Source organism: Medicago sativa, chromosome 8 (assembly GCF_051527215.1).
Source record: "Medicago sativa cultivar Bolivia chromosome 8, Bolivia_mono, whole genome shotgun sequence".
In the NCBI taxonomy this organism is placed as follows: domain Eukaryota; kingdom Viridiplantae; phylum Streptophyta; class Magnoliopsida; order Fabales; family Fabaceae; genus Medicago; species Medicago sativa.
The window spans coordinates 85,012,648-85,036,269 of record NC_140756.1 but is presented as its reverse complement, the minus strand read 5'-3'; the positions used below and the strand labels follow the sequence as shown (position 1 = coordinate 85,036,269).

General features: G+C 37.1%; 3 protein-coding genes across 3 annotated transcripts; 1 reads left to right on the top strand and 2 right to left on the bottom strand.

The window, feature by feature from the left end:
• Positions 1-1,913: 1,913 nt before the first annotated feature.
• On the bottom strand, positions 1,914-10,773 carry LOC146902526 (ISWI chromatin-remodeling complex ATPase CHR17-like). Its single transcript, XM_085733513.1, has 24 exons — positions 10,474-10,773; positions 10,246-10,371; positions 10,038-10,144; positions 9,435-9,538; positions 8,833-8,930; positions 8,522-8,701; positions 8,211-8,432; positions 6,928-7,062; positions 6,548-6,830; positions 6,376-6,449; positions 6,039-6,259; positions 5,845-5,932; positions 5,648-5,741; positions 5,369-5,557; positions 5,030-5,138; positions 4,823-4,912; positions 4,665-4,734; positions 4,520-4,574; positions 4,372-4,430; positions 4,127-4,292; positions 2,961-3,139; positions 2,611-2,829; positions 2,425-2,520; positions 1,914-2,333 (listed from the first exon to the last, which is right to left on the bottom strand). The coding sequence occupies exons 1-24, from the start codon at positions 10,684-10,686 to the stop codon at positions 2,316-2,318; spliced, it is 3,195 nt and encodes a 1,064-aa protein (XP_085589639.1). The 5' UTR covers positions 10,687-10,773; the 3' UTR covers positions 1,914-2,315.
• An 841-nt stretch (positions 10,774-11,614) lies between these two features.
• On the top strand, positions 11,615-13,219 carry LOC146902525 (uncharacterized). The gene has a single exon (XM_085737146.1). The coding sequence runs from the start codon at positions 11,615-11,617 to the stop codon at positions 13,217-13,219; it is 1,605 nt and encodes a 534-aa protein (XP_085593272.1).
• A 7,361-nt stretch (positions 13,220-20,580) lies between these two features.
• On the bottom strand, positions 20,581-22,076 carry LOC146902524 (uncharacterized). The gene is made up of 3 exons (XM_085733512.1): positions 21,508-22,076; positions 20,869-21,386; positions 20,581-20,777 (listed from the first exon to the last, which is right to left on the bottom strand). Exons 1-3 carry the CDS (start codon positions 21,926-21,928, stop codon positions 20,769-20,771), a joined length of 948 nt encoding a protein of 315 aa, XP_085589638.1. The 5' UTR covers positions 21,929-22,076; the 3' UTR covers positions 20,581-20,768.
• Between the last annotated feature and the right edge of the window lie 1,546 nt (positions 22,077-23,622).

Sequence of the window (23,622 nt, the reverse complement as noted above, 5' to 3'; positions counted from 1 at the left end):
AGTAAAAATAAGTTATAAGTTTGTGAGATAGTTATGGTTTCTAACAGATCTATTTTTGTCAAATAAGCTTACAAACTAGTACAAACTATAAGGCAAAACATGTCTTTCCAAACAGATCTTATATCATCTAAGTCTTATTTTTTCGATTTATATACACACACAAAAAGGTTGAGTATACTATTACCGCAATAATAGTAAGCAAAAAGTGGTTAAAGAAAGGTAATACATTTGATCCAAATTAGATAAACTTTCTTTGACCCGTTTTAAATTTACACTTTTACTTATAATTAAGAACGTTAGAAGTATCTTCTAAATCCTAAGGAGACGCAATAACCAAATAAACGCACATAAAAGCAGAACTTATGAAATACAGTTATTGACCTGTGTGGTTTATTTGATTGATTAGATAAGTCGAGTGAAGCAGCAAAAAATGGTTGATAGTGATACCAACTAATTAAGTACAGATTTCAGACTTCAGACACTTTGTCAACAAAAACAAAAAATTACTATCTTAGTGACATTCGCCTAATAAAACCAATTTGGATACAATTAATAATGCACCTATTGAATACAGTGTTACATAATAGAGTAAAATATTGATATAATAGGCAAACCGTCGGAAAATAATTAAAAAAAATGTGTCTACATACGCAAAAAGATAAGTATATATTACCTCCGAGAGTAACTCACGTCATCACCTTTTATTTTATCTTGATCTAATAGATTAGATTTAAGTTTGTCCGGTGAACTAGCTTAGTTGATAGGACAATGCATTATTATATACAGAGGTCGGGGTTCGAACCTCGGACACCCCACTTATTGTGAATTCTAGCCACTAGGCTACCTGACCAAAAAAAAAAAATTAGATTTAAGTTTATTATTAATCATGTGACCTCGTCTTTTTAACCATTTTCACATTATCTAAGATTCCTTTTCGTACTCAATCAATATTTATGTTTCATAAACACAATTAATTATTATTAAAAAAATTAATAAGCTCCTTTGTAAAATTACCACTGATTTGTCTCGTGAGCATAGCTCAGTTGGTAGGATGCATTATTATGTACAAGGGCCGGGGTTCGAACCCCGGACACCCCACTTATTCACGGTGAATTCTAGCCACTAGGCTACCTGACAAAAAAAAATTACCACTGATTTGCAAACAAATTAACAACCATTTCTAAGTTGTCACTCTTCTTTCCTCCCATCAAACTCTTCTTTCCTCCCATCAACATCATTAAGGATAAACTAGTGCTTGTTACTGGTAATTATTATATTTTTTTAATTATAGATGGATTGCTCATGGATCTGGATAATTTTGGCAAAAGGTTAATATCGGTTAAATATCATGTGTGAATTTGCCATAATTTTGCTAGGACACCACATAGCACCATCATCCACCGCACTACAACCATGCCGTAGCTTCAATCATTGTTGCATCAATGGAATGATATTATGTTTCATATTGTGGATTGTTTGTTTTAAGTTTTTAACACGATCATATTTGAATAAGTAAATTTATCAAGTAAAAATTCAAAACAAAATTAAAAAAACATCGTAAAATCACAACAAATTAAATATATCAACAAAAGGCACCACGTTGAGAAATAAAGAAAAATGCCATAAAAATTTAACTTTGCCAGCTTTGCAAATTGGTGGTATTTGTGGGAGAGGAGAGGAGTTTCATAAGAATAAATGTTGATTTTTCTTTTTATCAATATTACTTGTGTTTGTTAAATATAAATATTGATTAAATATCCTATAGACTACAAACTCAAATTATAATTTGCGAGAATGAATCGACGCATTTGGTTCTACATCCAGTAGTAGCCTGGTTTTTCTGATTTAGGCAAAATATCCCATAGATTAGTTTATTTGGCATACTAGTGTTCAACTTTGAAAACAAGCAAAAATAGCATGACCAATGTTTAATTGATTTGATCTTCATAACAGGGTCCAGAGTTAAAAATACTACCATAGTACATAATAAACTTCCTGCGGTTAATAAACCAGCAATTTAATCGAACAGTTTAGATTTAGACAAAAAATGCCATTTGATTTCATCTTAATCTTTCTTAGCAAACCTATCAAGGGTTACATTAGACAAACAGATACTGGAGAGAGAAAAATGATTAAGATCGGCAAAAAGCAGGTGAGAAGTAAAATCCGGGTGCAGGTAAGAGCCCCTAGACTGAACTTGGGAAGCAACAATCAATAGACATGTTTGCAAAGGCCATATCAAAATCACCAAGCTTTAAAATCAGAAGTTAGCCTACAAACAACTCTCCTTTACCGGATGTAGGGCTTGCATCCATTTATTTTTTTCTCTTCCCCTGCCACAATAATACCAGTTTGTTTTAGTGAAATCACAAAACTTAGGTAAGCAAGATGATGGAATATATAATACATTGGAAACAAACATACCGAGCTAACATAGTAATCCATAGTTAACTGCTTCCGCTTCTTCAGAGATGGACTCTCTGCCTGTCTTGGCAAGACACGCTTTGATGGAGTTGTGCTCTGAAAGGTTTGTAGAACTTAAATTTAAAAACAGTTATATAAATATGAAATAAGAAACTCATTAGGTAAAAAAGGGGACTCGGTACAAACCTTGGAGGCAAGTTTCTTCTCTTTACGAGCTTGTCTCTCTCTTTCATCATATTCTTGATTTTCCTTCTCTACCAAACGAATGAGGGTGTCGCATCTCCTTGTTAGTTCCTGAGTTGTGCGTGACTTTACAAACCAATCAAAACGAAACAACGGTGACATTCGAAATGCAGCTTTCAATTCATCCCAATTACCATAGCCAAGCTTGTGAGTCATGCATATCTGCAAAGTTTATACCACAGTAAAATAATGAAAGAATTTTATGTTAAAAAACAAGATAATAATGAACTGGGCATAAATGATTTTAATAAGAATGGACTACAAAAATGAAAATTAAATAATAAAATACACACCATGAATCGATCACATTCTTCATTGTATAATTTCCCTTTGTTTTGTCCATATTGTATCTTCAACTCTAGCCAAGGATTCTTGTAGCGGTCCAACTTCTTCCCAATAGCTTTCATGATCTCATCTTTCCGAGCTATTCTAGACTCCCCTCTTTCAATGTTTTTAATAATTCTATCATAATCTACATGGAATGAATGAAAATACATAATTCAGAAGATCCCTTATATTTTAAGATACATTTATTCCAAGTTTCATTAGTAAACCTAACACTTAAAAAAGAACCAAAATGTAGATGAATGGTAGCTGTCTCAATAAAATGCTAGTATACAGTCCATCTCAACATATCAGAGTTGTCGGCCCATCGATGAAGCAAACTAAAGTTCCTAGGGTTGGGCAAGGATTTCAGATAATTTGTACAGCCGTCAAATCTCACAGCCACAATTGTACGCCAAAAAACAAGTAAAAACTGACTTTATCACAAAAAAACAAAACTTGCTAGAAAATACAAATATAAATATAAGGCTTAATGATGTCTTTAGTCCCTGCAAATAGGCGGCGTTTAAAAATTGGTCCCTGTAATCGCTAATCCTGGCATTTTACCCCTGCAATTGTTAATCATTTAAAATTTGGTCCTTTGACCAACTTAATCACTGCCACGTCACCAGATTGGCAAAAATGGCATGGGAATTGACCAAAATACCCCTGGGCTAATTTTTTTTTTCCTTCAAAAAAATTTTTTTTCCAAAATTTTGAAAATTCTTTTTTAAATTAAAAAAATCTGAAAAAATAATTAAAAGTCAAAAAAAATTTCGGAAAAAAATTGTTAAAATTAAAACTGAAAAATTTTCGGGAAAAAATCGTAAAAAAAATTCGGGAAAAAACTGAATTTTTTTTTAAGGAAAAAAAACAAAAAAAAAAAGCCAGGGGTAATTTCGTCATTTCCCATGCCATTTTTGCTAATCTGGTGACGTGGCAGTGATTAAGTTGGTCAAAGGACCAAATTTTAAATGATTAACAATTGCAGGGGTAAAATGCCAGGATTAGCGATTACAGGGACCAATTTTTAAACGCCGCCTATTTGCAGGGGCGAAACACACCATTAAGCCTAAATATAAATACACATTTGGATTCTGCAAAATATTCACATTTCATGTGCATGGCAACTTACCATTCAATTCCTTGTATCGCTCTTTGAAAACTTCTGCATATCTTTCAACTTCTTCTTCTGTCTTTCCTTCCATCTCAGAAGCAATACTTTTGATATCATTTCGGCCATACTTTTCACATGCCCTAATGAAAGTGTTAAAATCTTTTCGGCTCCATGATGAAAATCCCTATGTTCACCAAATACAAGAATTAAAAATAAATATACAGATCTATATCAAAGCCTAGTTAAAAAACAAATTCACTCACCTGCTCTAGCAGGTGCTCCTTTTCTTCGGACTCTTCAGCAGTCAATGGCTCTCCCACTTCTAAACATTCAACAAGCACGCCGTTATTAAATTGACTGTATATTTACATACAAATAATTAGGTGAAAAACTGTATGGGTGCTTATGTACCTTCTGGTTCATCAACATCTATGGAGTCTTTTACCTGATTCTTCTGATGTGCTTGCTGAAATTTTATTATACAAAATCAATACCAACACATATACATCTACTGAGGTAAAGTGAAAAATGTGAATCAGCTGTTTATGTTACCTACCATTAGATAACGAACTTCCTTTTCATACAGCTCACTCAGCCTGTGTGTGTTGAAGAACTGAAAATCATGCCTGAAGAAAAACACAATTAAAAATAATCAGGCAAAATAAGCAGCAAACTTTTTTAGGAAGAAAAAATTTCTTTTGGTGAGAAGCTTACAATTGAGGCATTCTAGGAATTCGGGGTTCTTTAGGTTTAGTAGGAGCACCTTGGCGCATTGTTTGTTTGAAGTATTCAGACTCTGAGTAACTAAAGTAAGAACCACCACAATCCCCCAAAATAATCACCATACATCAGATTGTGAAAAAAAAAAATATATATCATTAAACAATTAAATTAATTAACAGTACAGAGGACAGTGTTTACTTTCGCTTCCTTTCTCTTCTTGATGGCTCAACCCAGTTGTCACTCACAATTTTTTTGAAATCAACTTTGTCCTCATCCTTCTCATCATCAAAATCAAGCAAATCAGCAGCTACAAAATGAAAAACAGCAATATACAGAGGTTAAAAGCCATATTAAATTGCAAAACAGGAGCCAGAGACTTTTGTATGAATCAAGAATCAATGAATACATGGAACAATGATAAATTAATTATCTAAAGCATCAAAATCAAACAACAGATTTGATAGAAAATATCAAACTATTTTTATCAAATAAAAAATAATCCAAGTATTGTGTGCAAAACTTTTGAAGGTTGCTTACTCTCATCCATCTTAAATTTTATTGCATCTTCGGTAAATTTCTTCATCTTAGCATCAAGCTCAGCTGTTGATTCCTCTCCTTTGGCGATAATTCTATCAATATCTTCATCTGTAATTGTACTGTCCTTGGAACTAAAAACCATTTCAGCACCGAATCTAACCATTTGGAGCAAATCATCTTTATTAACAGCTGCATACATAAACCAATAAGACTACATCATACAATGCTCAGGTCCTAAATGAAAGAAATTACAAAATAATTCATCCTAAAAATCCTTACTCTTCTGCTCAGCTAATCGCCCTTGCTGAATTACCAGAGCATCAAGTGCAAGCTTTTTGTAAGCCCTTTCAATAACTTTTTCCTCAATCGTATACTGTACAATTAAATAATCAAGATATGGACACAAACAGAAAATAAAAACTGGAAAGCACCAGCATATAAAATGGCTACAGAACACATGGGACAGTATTGCAAACCTCGGTGCAAAATCTGAAAACTTGAACTTCTTTCTTTTGACCAATCCTATGAGCTCGATCTTGAGCCTGCAAGTCAGCTTGTGGGTTCCTGATCCAACAGCAATTTTAAAAACTATCAATTGGGAACTAACAGCTAGGGTAATATCATTTTTAAAAACAAATCAGAAAATTGTGGAGCCAATTGAAAAACTCACCAGTCACTGTCATAAAGAATAACAACATCGGCAGTAGCAAGATTGATGCCAAGACCTCCGGCTCGAGTAGACAACAAAAAGACAAATTTCTCGCTTCCTGGTTTGTTGAAAGCCTCAATGGAAGCGTCGCGGTCATCTCCACCAGTATTACCATCTATGCGACAGTATTGGTATCCACGAAACATCAAATAATCTTCAAGTATATCTAGCAGCCTAGTCATCTGTGGAAGAATCATAAAATAAAACTAAGCACAGATAGAAATGCATATACCAGGCTACACAAAAAAAAAAAAAAAAAAAGGGATGTGAAGAGAATCTTATTATCAAATCAACTGACCTGTGAAAATATTAGGACCCTAGAATCCCGCTCTTTTAGCTTGGGAAGTAATTTATCCATTAGAACCATTTTGCCTGTCGATTATTTTTTTTTAAGGAAAAAAAAAAACTTCATTATAATGATCAGTCTGAAAATGGCAACCAGGAATTTCTTGGTGTAAATAAAAATCTACCAGCACTGGTAATGATATGATCTCCTGTTGTGTAGGGAGGACCAGGTTCAGCTCCTTGGAAAAGATACGGGTGATTGCAACATTTACGAAGTTGCATTGCTATATTTAGGAGACGTTTCCGTTCTCCACCAGCATTCACAACCTCAAGATCCTTCTGTAATAAAGCCTTATAATATTGTTTCTGCATTTGGGACATGCCTACTTTGAGAATGGTTTCCTTTTTCGGTGGCAACCCTTTCTCGACATCTGATTTCAACCTTCGAAGAAGAAATGGACGGAGGACCTGAAATATACACAGATGATAAAAATATTATTCAGTAGCGTATTAACATAAGTTTATATAAGACACTCAACAATTAACTAAGGTTTGAGTCTCTTACTTTGTGAAGTTGTTGAACAACCTCCTGTTGGTCATTTTCACCAGAGATTTGAAACCATTCATCAAAAGTTTCAGCAGAACTAAAAATTTCAGGCAGAAGAAAGTTGAGAAGAGACCAAAGTTCATGAAGATTGTTCTGCAACATTGAAGATGAAAAAATCAATTGTATTAGCATAATTACTACAAATACAACAAAAGAAGGGAAATTAAGATTCAAAATTGAAAACAAGCCAGAACTCAATCAAAATTTAAATTTATTTTGTGGGGTAGAAGGGAAAACATGCAAAAACAGCAATAAAATACTACCAATTTAACAAAAGTAATAAATAACTTTCCTTCACTTCCCTTCTAAAGATGCACAATTTAACTACATAGAAATTATCCATGAAGTATGTTTAGCCCAGTCTAGTGAAAACTATAATGGACTGGCCACACACAGAATTATTAGTTTTATTTACACACACACACACATAAAAGAACAATTTTGCTTCAAGTGGGAATCAAAAGCCCATGTATGTCATGTTAAGTTTCATTTGTAGGTGCTAATTTCAATAGATAAATATCTACAAAAGTTAAATTGCTTCAAACAGGAATCAGAGCCTTGCGTTAAAACTATTAACCAAGGCAATGTGCCATACCTTTGGAAGTGAGGGGGGGAAGAGAGCAAAATCTTTCACAGAGAAGGGGAAGAAAATGCTTATGATTAATATATTTTTAGTTTTGACTTTTCAGAGTATTATAGCATGGAAAAGAATTGAGGAAAAAAAAAAAATAACTGTATCAAATTTGAAACAGTCTTATATTTAAGGACATTCTATCGCAAAAAATGCTTATATTGACACAATATTTTGACCAAATCAACGTTAGGTGAGTTCAACAACTTTTATTCAATCTTATTTCTAATGGAAATTTACTAAAAGAAAGAGTTAATAAGTTAAGGAAATGAAACAAAAAGATTTATGTAGAACTTATAACAGAAGTGTGGAGGGTGATCATTCAAATCTTTTCAACCAACTACAGTCCATGAAGAGCATATAAAATAGTCAGGTTCAGAAACTACACAACAACACCCAAATAAAAGCATAATTTATCAACTCCACGACTTATTAAAAAGTCAGGCTCCGAAACTAAACAACACCGCCCAAATAAAAGTATAATTTATCAACCCCGCAACATGAGTTTATTATAAATTCAATTAGACAGAATTTGGTAAGTTAATTTTCAAGTTAGGAAGAGACCAAACATCAAATAAATTATTTATTTAATGAAAATAATATGGTATACCTGTAGTGGTGTGCCAGTTATAAGTAGTCGGTAGTTTGTTTTATATTCCCTCATTGTTTTGGACAGGAGGGAATTCTCATTTTTTATCCGATGGGCTTCATCAATAATAACATAACGCCAACTAAATCGACGGAAAGTGGGCTTCTCCTTGATTACCATTTCAAAACTTGTCACACACACATCGAATTTTCCAGCCACCAATAACTCCTCTTTTATATGTTTCTGTAGTTATTTAAAACCAATAGATAAAAAGTATCAATACCAATAATAACCCTTGATAAAATAATTCACTCCATCAAAGCTAGTCTTACCCTTTCATCAGGGCTACCGAGGAACTTGACAGCCCGTAAAACTGGACAAAAGCGTCGAATCTCATTCATCCAATTTCCAAGAGTGGATTTTGGAGCAACCACCATATGTGGACCCGTTATTCCTCTGAACTCATGTAGATAGCCCAGCAAAGATATAGTTTGTAAAGTTTTGCCAAGTCCCTGCAGATCAACAACATATTTATTCATCATGACTTTTAAAAACGAGCCCATAACTCATCAGTATTACATATCACATGGAAATTATGTTCAAGTGAATATTTAAATGAGCTTCTCTAAGACTACCAACTTACCATTTCATCAGCTAAAATTCCATTTATTCCATTCTCATACAGACGTATGAGCCAATTTAGCCCAGCAAGTTGGTAATCCCTCATTTTCCCTTGGATACCTGTTGAATAAATAACCAATTTCACATTTCTATGAATCAAAACTAAAAATGAATATCAAATATGACCAGAAAGAATCCAAGTATTAAAGGAGGGCCCCCCAAAAAAAAAAATCAAGACTGTCCATCAGATCTCAACTGGCTAGCTGTAGATTGTACAACCAACCAGAAATCAACCAAAAAGGAAAATAGAAAGAGTACACATAAAGCCGTAAAGATTAATCCCATATACTGGTGCATTGCATCCAACTCCAAAAACAATACCAAAAACTCAAGATGTATTCAAACAAGAACACATGTATCCCGTATGAGAAATCAACCTTTTAGAACGCAACAAATAGCTTGCACACCAGAGCACTCTCAACCAATATTATGACAGGAAGCAGATATTCCAGCATTTATTTTCCAAAAAAAGACAATGAAATGTGAGAAATGAATACAAGCATGTGCAGTGATAACCATCTTATCACTGCACCAATGCACACACAAAAAGAAAATATAGCTTACATGATGGTTGAGTAACCAGCCGGGTATTTCCTAACCCTCCTTCTTCTTCTTTAAGGTATTCTTCATCTTCCTCTTCCTCAGTAATCTTTGATGCATGGCGTCCCCTAAAACAAACAACATTTATTTCAAAACAAGTTCTTTGACACAAGAGAAAGTCGGTATCAGATCAATCGCAATTCTTAAGTTTATTGCATGTCTAAACTTTGCCCACCACCAGTAGAAATTGAGGAGCAAATTGCATAGCTCACTCATTCTAACAGTCTTTATATACAAGTCGCTTTAAAACACTCTATGCATTCAGAATACATTCACTTGTATATTTAATAATTGTGAGAATTGCATAAAGTTTAATTGGAAAAGGAAAGTTTTGCTGAACTATGTTATCTGCATTGGAAACTAAAACAGACAACTAATTCCAATGGAAGATCTAAAACACTCAAGTAGAAAAAACTGTCCATTCATCAAATAATTAACTCAAGTTTTCTTTCACAATTTTATGGATACAGTATAGGGTATAGAAATTTCCCAAACCCGTTAAATAACTTGCACAGACATGAAAGGACAATTGTCGCTACACAATATATATTAATCTTTGGAAAGTACCTTCCCTTAGCCTTCTTCTGAGATGAAGATTGACCACTTTTAGCAAAATGAGCAAACAACTCAGTTTGCTGCAACAGATACTTCAATCGTCCTTTCCCTTTAGTGTTCTACAATACAAATAATTCATCTCAAAATCAAATTAACAACAAAATAAAGAAGAAACTCATTACAGTAAAGTGAATAATAATAATAATAACAATACACGCACCATAGTAGCATCAATTGATGCATTTTGTGCATCCAATATCTCCTGAACCTTCTGTTTCTTCAACCGCTCCAATTCCTTTAACCTAGCTTTCTCACGCTTACTAATCTCAGGATTAACACTTTCATCCTACAATTAACATTGTAAAAACAAAAATAAATATACGTAAAATAAAATATATTAAAGTAAATTATGAAATTAACAAAATGCTGATTCTGAATTAACTTTTACCTGATTTTCATCCTCTTCATCGACGCCGTCATCATCATCGGCGGCGGGTTCATCTGGCGCATCCTCATCATCGGAGCCAGCGGAACGAGCAACGGCTTCGAGTTCTTCCTCGTCTTCTTCTTCGATCTGATCGTTAACGTTCTCAACCTCTTCTTCTTCGGAAGATGATGAATTGGAGGCGCTAGAAACGTGAGATTTGGAAGTTCTAGCCATGGTTTTGTCTCAGATCGAGGGTTTCGTGAGTGTGTGAGAGAAAGAGGAGCGCGAGAGAGAGATTTTTATTTCAAAGCGTAAGAGAGTGAAAAGGGAATAATCATGATGGGGATTTATTTAAGGGATTTTTAGCCGTGTGATGTTGCGGTTCTAGGGTATGGTGTAGTGTTAGAGTCGTGATGACGTGGTACTGAAAAACGAATAATTCGCGCCAATGATGAACCGATATTTTCCCGCTTGCAAATTGCAATATTTCGATTTGGATTTGGGCTTCACTTTGGGCCTTCTTTCTTCCTCGTTTATGGTGTCAAGGTTTGCTTTATAGACTTCTCACATTGCTCAAATATGGTGTCAAGGTTTGCTTTATAGACTTCTCACATTGCTCAAATATGGTGTCAAGGTTGCTTTATAGACTTCTCACATTGCTCAAAAACTCTTTAAAATTATCATGTTGTAGTTTTCGATTGTATAAAATCTATCAAAAGTTGCGACTCATAAGTTATTTTTTGAACCAGAGCATAGCACCCGATCAACTTGTTTCAAATGTTGAATAATCTGAGGGACCTATAGAACAATCACATTGTGGTTTTCATACTTTTTCATAATTATTATTATTATTATAGGTTGGGAATTATTTTCAATATCTCCTCCAAAGTTGGTCCTCTAACCCTGATAACTTAGTCAAAAAATTCATCTTATGCTTCATCCCTTTTAAATATTTTTATTTATTTAATGAGATAAATTTTTATTCAATGATGGTACAAAAAGTTTAGAATCACACATAACGCCGCTGGAAATAACTAATATCCTCTTTGTTTTAAGAAAACATTTCCTTTTAAAAAAAAAATGTTTTAATTTTGCTTGCTATCATGAAGATGAATAGATGATAGACTCTAGTAGTAATACAGTTTGAAAACGGATGGAAAACATGGTCTCTGACTTTGTGTTCTCTGCCCATGGAGTTAACAACCTGCAACAAACCAAAAAGCCACCCGATCCTAAGAACCCTCCTCACAATATCTCCTTTCGAGACAAACTTTTAGGCCCCTCCCAAGAAATACCAATCCGAGAGAAGCAAGACATGATTGAAAAGAAACTCGTTCGTACTGAACTTGAAGATGGCAACCGCCTCCTCCCCAAAATCCACATTGAACCTCAAGTTTTTCAAGAGCTTTGCACGCCATGGAAAGATGTGTTAGTCGTGAAGCTGTTAGGGAAGAACATTGGATACAATACCATGAAAGAAAGACTCCAAAAACTATGGAAGCTTCAAGGGGGTTTTGAAATCATGGATAACGACAACGGGTTTTACATGGTAAAATTTGATCAAGCAGCAGACAAGGAAAAAGTCATCACCGGAGGCCCCTGGCTAATATTTGATCACTGTTTGGCCGTCACTCACTGGTCGCCGGAATTCGCCTCTCCAACTGCAAAGGTTGAACGCACTGTTGTCTGGGTACGTTTTCCTGGCTTGAATCTAGTCTATTACGATGAAAGCTTTCTTCTTGCTATGGCATCAGCGATTGGCCGTCCCATCAAAGTTGATACCAACACTCTTAAGGTGGAGAGAGGGAAATTTGCCAGAGTCTGTGTGGAAGTCGACCTCACGGTTCCAGTGGTGGGGAAAATATGGGTCAACGGCCATTGGTACAAGGTTCAGTACGAAGGACTTCACCTTATATGCACAAGTTGTGGTTGTTACGGTCACTTAGGAAGAAATTGCAGCTCAACACCAGTCACTAATCGGGCGCAGCAGCTGAACCACCACACAGCCACCAACAACCGCGATGCAAACCCTAAACCGGCACATCAAACCGCCACAGCCAGCCAACCGCATTCATTAGCCTTGTCCCATAACGGAAATGCAATAAATGACAGCATTAATGTGATACCACCTGAACCGGAAAGAATAATCAGCAATAATGGAGACAATCATGAGCTGCACGGAGAATGGTTATTGGTGACTAGGAGGAAAAAATCACAAAATCAGCCCTCATTGAATGACCCAAATAACGGTACACATCAAACCAATAGATTCACTACACTGTCTGCTATGGCCCACCAAACCAAAACCGCTACAACCAATAAAAAAATCCCCACAAGACCAAAAAACAATGAAGCTTCACGTGGCACCCCTGGTCACAATGTTCCAAAAAGGCGCCGCCAGGAAGAGAGTTATTTTGCTCATATCCCCAAGCCATCATTACCCCATCATAATAGAAAAAACAATACCCCACATGATACTACCAATGCCATAATGAACACGTCCACAACAAGTAACCCTCACTCTGATCCACACACCCCTAGCCACGTGTTCCAGACCATTCCAACTCGACCCCACACTAGCCAATCTACCAGTCCCCCCATCGACCAATCCTTCTTGCCCAAACAAACAAGCATGCCTGCCCAAGAAAAAACCATATCGATCAATTCTTCGCAGATTGATATACATGATGAAAATATGGACAGTAACAATAAAACTGAAGCAACTCATGATCCTCCACTATTAATAGAGGAGACCATGATCACGTAGCTTTCCATCCCTCCTATTTTACTTTAGCTGTTGTTATGGAAGCCCTTGCAGATACCACACTCCTCTCTTGGAATATTAGAGGGGCTCTTAACAGCGATGCTAAAAGACACATGAAAGATTTGATTAGAAAGCATAGACCTTCTTTTCTGGCTATCTTTGAAACCCACGTACTCTTTGCTAGACTTGCCACTTTCTGGTCTAACACTGGCTACACACCTGTTTATATTGTCGAAGCTACTGGTCATTCAGGCGGCATATGGCTACTTAAGCATGCAGCAGATGTCACTGCCACAACCATATGCGATACAAATCAATACTCCATCACTTTTACTATCAGCCGAGGTAATGCCACTACAACTTGTACCTGTGTTTATGCGAGCCCCAACCCCACTTTGCGCTCACCTTTCTGGAGCTACCTTGCCAACCTTAGCCAAACCATTGCCGGTCCCTGGATGTTGATAGGAGACTTCAATGAAACCATCCTCCCTAGTGATCAAAGAGGGGGAATATATAATCACTCTAGAGCTACTCTCTTCTCCAACTTCATGAACCATAGTAACCTCATTGACCTCACAACGATTGGAGGAAAATTTACCTGGCACCGCAACCACAATGGTCTCCGCATCCTTTCTAAGAAGTTAGATAGAGCAATTGCCAACATAAACTGGAGACTTTCTTTTCCTGAAGCCTTTGTTGAGGTTCTATGCAGATTACATTCAGATCATAACCCTCTTCTCATCCGATTCGGCGGCCTTCCCCTTGCAAGGGGCCCTAGACCTTTCCGATTTGAAGCAGCCTGGATTGACCATGATGATTATGCGGACTTGGTGGCCAGATCATGGGATTCTTCTAATCACAACATTATTGTCACCCTTGATAAGGTCAGAGAGAATTCCATCAATTTCAACAAAGAGGTTTTTGGTAACATTTTTCAAAGAAAGAAACATATTGAAAACAGACTCAAAGGTATTCAAAGCTACTTAGAAAGAGTCGACTCAAGCCGGCATACCATTATTGAAAAGGAGCTTCAGAAAGAATACAACCACATCCTCTTCCAAGAAGAAATGCTTTGGTATCAAAAATCTAGAGAAAATTGGGTGAAATTTGGAGATAAAAATAGCTCCTTCTTTCATGCCCAAACAATCATCAGAAGGAAGAAGAACAGAATCCACAAGCTTCAACTTCCTAATGGTAATTGGTCTTCGGATGCCGACATCCTCCAAGAGGAGGCCCAAGCTTTTTTCAAGAATTTGTTTTGTAGAGCTCAACATCACCAAAACCGCCACTTCCAAGAAGGTGGCCACCCCACTCTTGACGATGAAGGTAAAAACTCCCTCACCTCTCCCATTACCAAACATGAAATAACAGCCGCTTTAAACTCCATGAAACCGTACAAATCCCCGGGCCCTGATGGCTTCAATGGCATTTTCTTTAAGCAGTATTGGCACATTGTCGGAGATGATGTTTTCCATCTTGTTAACAATGCTTTTCTAACTGGCTATTTTAACCCCGCCATATCTGATACCCTCATTGCTCTCATCCCCAAAATTGACCCCCCACAAACCTTTAAAGATTTTAGACCCATCAGCCTCTGTAACATCATTTACAAAATCATCACAAAGGTCCTTGTCATGCGCCTCCGTCCCATTCTTAATAATCTTATTGGTCCCTACCAAAGCAGCTTCCTGCCAGGTAGGGGCACCTCTGACAACTCTATTGTTTTGCAGGAAATTATCCACTTTATGAGGAGATCTAAGAGGAAGAAAGGCTATGTGGCCTTTAAACTTGACCTTGAGAAGGCGTTTGATAATGTTAATTGGGAATTCTTAAGTGCTTGCCTCCATGACTTTGGGTTTCCAGCAATTACTATCAAGCTCATCATGCACTGTGTCACTTCATCCACTTTCTCCATCCTCTGGAACGGGAACAAAATGCCTCCTTTCAAGCCAACCCATGGTCTCAGACAAGGCGACCCCCTGTCACCGTATCTCTTCATTCTCTGCATGGAAAAGCTTTCTATTGCTATCAACAATGTTGTGCTTCAAGGTAATTGGGACCCCATCAGAATGTCTGCCACAAGTCCTCCTATGTCCCACCTCCTCTTTGCTGATGATGTCCTTCTCTTCACCAAAGCTAAAAAGTCTCAAATCAGATTCATTAAGGACCTCTTTGACCGCTTCAGCAAGGCTTCAGGGCTCAAGATTAATCTTTCTAAATCTCGGGCATTCTACTCATCAGGTATCACTAATCAAAAAATCCATAATCTTACCTCCATCTCTGGCATCCGAAGCACTACATCCCTTGACAAATATTTGGGCTTCCCAATCCTCAAAGGCCGACCCAAACGAAGTGACTTTCATTTTGTCATTGATAAAATGCATACCCGTCTAGCATCTTGGAAGAACAAACTGTTAAATAAACCTGGTAGATTGGCCCTTGCTACCTCAGTTCTTGCCTATATTCCAGCTTATTACATGCAGATAAATTGGCTTCCAGAGAGTATTTGTGACAACATTGACCGGATAACCCGTAACTTCATTTGGCGGGGCACTAATGATAAGGGGGTCCATTTAGTTGGTTGGAAAAAAATTGCTAAACCCAAGAACCTTGGCGGCCTTGGCATTAGATCAGCGAGAGATGCAAACTCTTGCCTCCTTGGAAAATTGGTGTGGGACATGGTTCAAAAGAATAACAAGCTTTGGGTGCAGATGCTTTCTGATAAATACACTTCCGGGGAAAACATTTTCAATGCGACATACAGCAGCAGTAGCAGCGCTATCTGGGTTGCCATCATCCGTGCCAAAAACGTGTTGAAGGAAGGTTTCTCTTGGAGAGCAGGATCAGGTTCTTCTTCTTTCTGGTTCAGCCGTTGGAGTTCTTTTGGCTGCCTCGGAACACAAACCCCTATCATAGATATTCATGACCTCCACCTTACGGTAAAGGATGTCCTCAACATCGACGATAACCGTGCTCAATCTCTTTACACTACCCTTCCTCAGGAAGTGACAGATTTCATCAACACCATTTCTTTCAGGTTCAATGACGCGGTTGAAGATGCAATTATTTGGCCTCATAACAAAAATGCTGTTTATACCACCAAAAGTGGGTATAAATGGATTATCTCTCAAAATGGTACAGTTAGCACTTCAGCTCATTCTTGGTCCTGGATTTGGAGCCTCAAAGTTCCCGAGAAGTATAAGTTTCTTACTTGGCTTGCTTGTTCTAATGCTGTCCCCACTTTGGCTGTGTTACACCACCGAAACATTGTTCCTTCTCCTACATGTACCAGATGTGGAGAGCAAGAGGAGACTTTGTTTCACTGTTTGCGTGATTGCAGGTTCTCTAGAGACATTTGGCTTAAAATTGGCTTCAATAACGCTGCTTTCTTTGCTTCTCAAGATGCTGCGAACTGGCTCAAGGAGGGTTCAATGGGTCCTAAAGCCACAATCTTCGCTGCTGGATTGTGGTGGGTGTGGATTTGCCGTAATACCATGTGCTTCAGCAATGAGCAGATGCCGTTACACAGGGTTGCAGCGAACATCTTGAATTCTGCTGACAGCATTATGCATGCCTTCCCGCCGCATCAGAATGCCCATTTGGAAAGATTTGTCTGCTGGAATAATAACAACTTTGATTGCTACATTCTTAATGTTGACGGAAGCTGTTTAGACACACCAGTCAGAGCTGGTTTTGGAGGCCTCATTCGCAACAGCGCCGGCTTCTATCTCGCTGGCTTCTCAGGTTTCATCCCGTCATCTTCCGATATTCTGCTAGCAGAGCTTACAGCAATTTTCCACGGCCTGAAGATAGCGAAAGATATGGGATTCGCGCCTGTAGTTTGCTACACAGACTCTAGTCTTGCTCTCAGTTCGATCAATGCAGCCTCTACCAAGTTCCATGTCTATGTAGTGATTATTCATGAAATTCAAGAGCTGCTATCTCAGGATAATGTGTCTCTTCACCACACTCTCCGTGAAGGAAACCATTGTGCCGATTTTCTCGCCAAATTAGGAGCCACAGCTGATGACAATCTGTTGGTGCACTATCAGCCTCCTGATGATCTCCGCCCGCTTCTTAGGCTAGATGCTCAAGGAACTTTGTTCTTAAGAGCCTAGTTTTTCTTTTTTCTTGCTGCTTTCCCTCTTTTGCTCTTTTTTAGCATTGTAACCAAAAAAAAATAGATGATAGACTCTTGAAATCAACAATAGTGTGCAATTTTTAAAAACATTAATGTCAAAATATTTTTTTTTTGAAGTAATTAATGTCAAAATAATTGTTATCAAATTTTTTTTGAATCAGCAAATATTATTAAACGTCATCCCCGCAAGACGCGAGGTATGGACGGAACAAGATACAAATGGTGCCGCATATATACAGTACACCATAACCCCCAGACAAAGCCCCAGAAGATAACCCCCAAAACACATCACCACCTAAGAAATACACCTTAACAAAAACAAACCCTGTAAACATAGTACCCACAACGATCCATCATCACTACTCATCCCCAGAGAACACCTCTCATAATAAAACTCCCAGACTTCAACACCCAAACTGAGCCACATTCGAAAAGCTCCTAACCGACTGAACATGCAGCTTCCACAACCTCTCGACCTCCGATTTACCGAAAGAGCACGAAACAAAAGCCCAAAAACCAACTTGAGCCAAACAGCTGACTCCTGATCTCGAATCACAAGTGATCGGCCCACCAGACTTTAGAACCAAATCAGCAGGGCACCCCTCGCCCTCGGTACACCAGAGAACACCATATCAAGTCAAACAGGATTGTAACCAGACGCCAACTCCCGATCTCGAAGCAAAAATGATCGGCCCACCGGACACCAACACACAATAAGTAAGACAATAGACATGATATGTGATTGGTGCAAACAGCCAACCATTCACAAGGAAAAGGCTCAAACACAACGGGACACACACCCTCCAAACACCTACACACCTAAACAACCCAAAAGCGGTAACAAGAGCAAGTGACGACGGACAAGGACCGTGAAACAAAGGCTGCCTCCAAAGGAAAAACACCCCAACAAACACCCACCTCCTCACCTAAACAAACACCCTCCTCCACACCTAAACAACACCAGCCACCCCCTAAAATAGCTCTCGTCCGCAAACCGTATCAACACCGAATCCGAGTCTAAAAAACGACTACCACCATGACCCAAACATGCGAAATCTGAAGCAGCGCAGCCTCTGGCAAGAACAACTACAACAATCACGATCCTTGCGATAACAAACGATCCACGAGTTCATTGAGGGAGGATTAATCATGGATGAAAGAGCTGCCACCACACCTACATCCGCCGGAATCAGACCACGCAGATCGGCACCACACATCACCCTGTCGCACCACACGTCCGACACCACCACAACCCACCCCGACACCACCTACACTCGACCGAATCACCCATCAACATCACCAACTCAAAACTCGAAAACACCCTAAAATACCAAAAACACCACATCATCACCACCAACACCCACACCCTCGCTACATCACCGCCACTTAAACCCCCACAAGAACACAACCACCCACCACCACTGCTGCCTCCCAAGACCTGAAACAGAGCACAACAACAGTAGCCAAGCACCTACAAACACGGCTGAAACAACCTGAAAAAGGACCAGCCACGGACAGAGAACCGTGTCGTCAACTCCTCCAAGAACGGGAACGGAAGAATGGTCGGAGCAGAGGTCGGAGTAGGAAACAAGGACGGAAACAAGACCCAGCAACTCCTCCAAGGCCGAAAACGGAAACCACGCCCGGAGCAGTGGCCGGAGCAGGGAGACACGGTCTGGTAACGAAGCAAGGTAGGAACGGTTCGGAAACGGAACGGAAACACACCACTGTCATCTCCACCGCCTAGATCTAAAACTGGATCTGAGCTTGGGAAAACGACACCGGAGAAACCACCACGGCCACAAACGGAGACCACCAAGAGGGGGGCGAACGGTGGTGCGGGGACATAGTCCCGTCGCACCACCACGGCCATAGATCTACATCGTGGCTGCCGGATTTGGAAGAAAGGGAAAAAGCAAAACTTTGTTTAGAGAGAAGGCGGAGAAAGGTTTTTAGAGAGAGAAGTTGTATAGTATGCACTGCATATGTCAATTTGAAATAGGGTGCAGAAAGCTCTAAAGACTAAACTTCCAGATTTAATTGTTATCATTATTTCCGGAAATACAGCATTCTTTTTTTTAGGGGGATATAGTATACATCATTCTTAGTTAGTATTTCATCATATTTATACCCAATCGCCCGGATCTCGTGAGTTTGTCTCGGTTTGTAGGGACAATACATGATATCGGCAACACAATAAAAAATACCCAACAGCCCGAAAACTTTAGCTACATGATGCTCAAAAAAACAAAAACATGTCTTACAAATTCGGGTCAGTAATTTCTACTCACGGGAAAAAGGAGTGATGAATTTGTTGTAGTTGCTAATCAAGCAGTCTATAATCTATATCTTCGTGTGATGTCAATGTTAGATGGTTACCCTTTCAACTTTGAAAAATTATTTCGAAACAAGTCCGAATATGAGCAATGTTTTATTGCAGTTTTTCTGGGTCGATTGAATCTAATGTTGTAGGTGTTATACTCTTTTATAATGCGAAATTATAAATTGATATAGAGAACTATACAACTACAAGTGCATGAATAACTTTTGTTTCACGTTACACATGTATTGTTAGAGTACAAAAATGTTTCACTGATTGCTAACACATCATTTTGTGTGTGTTATAATTTTTTTTTTTTTTTTTTAAGAAAGTGTGTGTTATAAAATGTTAGATTCAAGTTTACTTATAGTCAATGTCTTAATCTTAATAATTGAAATTGAATTAAACTAACGAGGCCTTCAAGTTATGGTTCAATTGCTTTAACCGGTTCAATTTTAGATGAAATTGTGATTGAATCGCCCAAATAACTAGATTATAGAACGTGTTGGTTCACAAGGCACCCCGTTAAACCATCTTTTTATTTTTAAACATTGTTTATAGTAACAATAGTGTATCTTATCTTTTATAGTAACAATAGTGTATCTTATCTTTTTTAAAGAAGTGTAAAGGGAAAATTAGGAGAAACTTTCATACTAAGGGTATAAACAAGGTTAGAAATTGAAATTATCTACACTTTATTTTTATTTTTTTTGTAGTGACCGGAGTTTGAACCCCGACCTTGCATATTCTATGCATTGTCCATACCAACTGAGCTAAGCTCACGAGAACAAATTATCTACACTTTATATCAAGAGGGGAAAAAACATGGTATTTAGAAGTACTTTTAGATTAATACAAAAACAAAGAACGCGAGATTGAGAAGTTTTTGGTGCTTAACATAGATTAATCAAAACTGATTATAGTATGTATTTCATTTGAATAACTTTTGTATGAGGACTCAAAGAATAAGAACATACAATGCATGTTCAAGCTTGACAACATGATTAATACTAACATGGTCAAATAGAAAACATCCTCAATTATATATTGAACTTGCTACTTCTGTATTATCTCCATCCAATTTCGATTCTTCATTGTCCCTGCATCACAAACATTGAACTTAATAAAAAATTGACTAATTAATACTATATATGTTAACTTTTAGCGATGATATGTTAACGCCCTACATACCTGCTCCTCAGATTTGACATCTTTTTGTTCATCACCTTCAGAGGTTGAAACTTTTGTCACATTGGTTTCTTCTTCTTTGGCCACAATCTCCTCCTGAACCGCTTCTTTGGTTTCTTCTTCCGCAGCTGTCTCTTTGATTTCTTCTTCCTGAACTGGTTCTTTGGTTTCTTCTTCCTTAGATACCTCTTTTGTTTCTTCTTCCTGAGCCATTACCTTGGTTTCTTCCTCTTGAGTCGTTACTTTGGTTTCTTCTTGCTGAGCCATTTCTTTGGTTTCTTCTTCCTTGGACACCTCTTTTGTTTCTACTTCCTGAGCCGTTTCTTTGGTTTCTTCTTCCTGAGCCTTTTCTTCTTCCTTGACCACATTATCTTCCTCATTTGTGTCTTTGATTTCCTCTTTTTCTTCTTCCTTGATAAGAGTTTCTTCCTGGTTTGTGTCTTTAGTTTCTTCTTCTTCCATAACCAAAGCCTCTTCTTGTTTTGTTTCTTCTTTAACTTCCTTGACCAAAGTCTCTTCCTCTGTAAACATGCAAAGAGAAAATTAAAATTTAAAACCAGCAACTAATGCTTAACAATATTTAATAATCTTATTTGAAATTAATGAAAATACTACAGAAAAAATCTACAACATCATTCTCACCTTTTTCATTTTCTGTGACTATTTTTGCTTCTTCTGCAGGTTCTGGTTGATTTTTATTTTTCAATGAATCATTTTTCTCATCTGCGACAACGATTTCTTGTGTCTTATTCTGAGCAACATCACCTTCTTGGTTCTTGTTCTCCAATGCATTCTCTTGCTTAACATTTGTTATCTCATTAGGAACAACAAGGACATTGGGCTCGTCAACAACCTTTTTAACATTTTCATTGCTCTTTTGTTCCGGTTTTGAAATTTCATTATCAACATTGTTGTTGTCTACGGTTTTGGTTTGAACGGTTTCTGTCCCATTTTTAAGGCCAACCTTAGAATCATCAACGCTGGATTTCTTGCTCTTGCTCTTGCTCTTGAGAACGGTGTTTGCAGAAGCAACATCGAGCGGTTTTGATTTCCCACAACCCATTTCTTTTTAAGTTTTGATTATAGAATGATTGTGGGAAACACGCACAAAGAGAAAAATAGAGATTGAAGAATGGAATGGATGTGTTTGTGATGGAGAAGGGAATATATGAATGGAAGAAAGGTGGTTTTGTTGTTATGGTTTTAGCTGTATAGGGATGTGGCCTGCAACTGCACAATTCTATAGAAAGGAAAACAAAGAGTGCGTCTTTTCCGCTGTCACGCATCGTTGTGATAATCGAAAGGATGAAAAAAATGGACAAATTGCGCTTGTTTGTTTATTCGTTAACCTTTTCTGTTTTCGCTATCGACGGTTCTACTATTGTCGTTACAAATAAAGTGGAGGAGGTTACACAATTAATAATAAATAAATAAATAAATAAAGGGGTTGTTAACTTACACCCATCTAAAATCACTGAGGTTTAAGGTTCAAGTTAGCAAGCTACACCCACCTAAAATTATTAAGGTGCAAGTTAGCAATCTACACCCACTTGATTATTTACCCTCATTTTTATAAGTATTATTAAGGTGCAAGTTAGTAGCCTTCACTAATTTACACCCACTTTCATCGTTCCAAATATTGTTTCCTTAAAAGTTTGTCTTTAATTACATGTTTTGTACCTTAAGCATGTCATTGTCTTTTTTGTTTCTTTTTTTAAGGATTTTTTTAAGCTAGTTACAAAATTGCCCTTCTATTTAAAATTAATTAAAATATAAATAAAATGGTGTTTTAGTAAATTATAAGTGGGTGCAGCTTGCTAACTTGCACCTTAGTGTTTTTAGTTAGTGTAAGTTAGCAGCCCCCATAAATAAATGCTTAAGTATGTCACTTTTAGTATATTTTGTTATTACTAGTTCCTAAACCTTTTTTGTTTGCCATTGATCTCTATATTTGTAAAGGAAAATGATGTTTAGCTTAAATATGTCATTGGTTCACGCACTTCTACTATATTTTGTTATTACTAGTTCCTAAACTTTTTTTTTTGCATTGATCTCTATATTTGTAAAGGAAAATGATGTTTAGCACGGAAAAGAGCGTGCGAAATTTGACAAGTAACGTGGGAAAGCTTTTGAATTAGTCTACTCGTAACTAAATATACATTCAGCCACTGATACAAGTAGGGCTAATTCGGGGCACTTGACCCCACATGCTTTTTTACTTTTACCTAAATTTGTTAAATAATTTTACTTTTTTACCATTAAAAATAAGTTTTGCACCCACAAAATATTACTAAATAATTTTTGTGAAGAAATTAATATGCAACAATATGAAAAATAATATTAATGAATAATTGATTGTTGACGTGCATATAAAAATTTATTCAACAATACTCAAAATAATGAAATAAACAATAGTTTTAAAATATAAAGTCAATGGAAAAATATATTGAATAGATATTTAAGTATATTCAATTTTTTGGATATAAAATGTCATAATTTTTGTAGTCTATGCTTTTTTAGTGATAATAATATATCACTTATGTATTAGTAGATTTTTTAATGTAAATAATTATGGGTTAATTATGTTTCTAGTCCCTATAAAATAGCGACCTTGTAAGTTTAGTCCCTACTTAATTTTAATAGCATTTTTAGTCCCTATAAAAAAAAATTTACTTATAATTTTAGTCCCTGCTAAAACAAAGTTTGATTAATTATCCTTAAACTCTTAAATTTTTGAACGATTTTTTTGAGACAAGA

What these genes read in the sequence shown, in the direction of transcription:
- LOC146902525 (XM_085737146.1), top strand. Translation starts at nt 11,615, where the DNA reads ATGGTCTCTGACTTTGTGTTCTCTGCCCATGGAGTTAACAACCTGCAA.
- LOC146902526 (XM_085733513.1), bottom strand. Translation starts at nt 10,686, where the DNA reads ATGGCTAGAACTTCCAAATCTCACGTTTCTAGCGCCTCCAATTCATCA. An exon ending in ATTCTTTATGACAGTGACTG is followed by an intron (nt 5,933 to 6,038) that starts GTGAGTTTTTCA and finishes CTGTTGGATCAG; the next exon opens with GAACCCACAAGCTGACTTGC. An exon ending in AGATGTTGATGAACCAGAAG is followed by an intron (nt 4,431 to 4,519) that starts GTACATAAGCAC and finishes TTGAATGTTTAG; the next exon opens with AAGTGGGAGAGCCATTGACT.
- LOC146902524 (XM_085733512.1), bottom strand. Translation starts at nt 21,928, where the DNA reads ATGGGTTGTGGGAAATCAAAACCGCTCGATGTTGCTTCTGCAAACACC. An exon ending in AGTCACAGAAAATGAAAAAG is followed by an intron (nt 21,387 to 21,507) that starts GTGAGAATGATG and finishes GCATGTTTACAG; the next exon opens with AGGAAGAGACTTTGGTCAAG.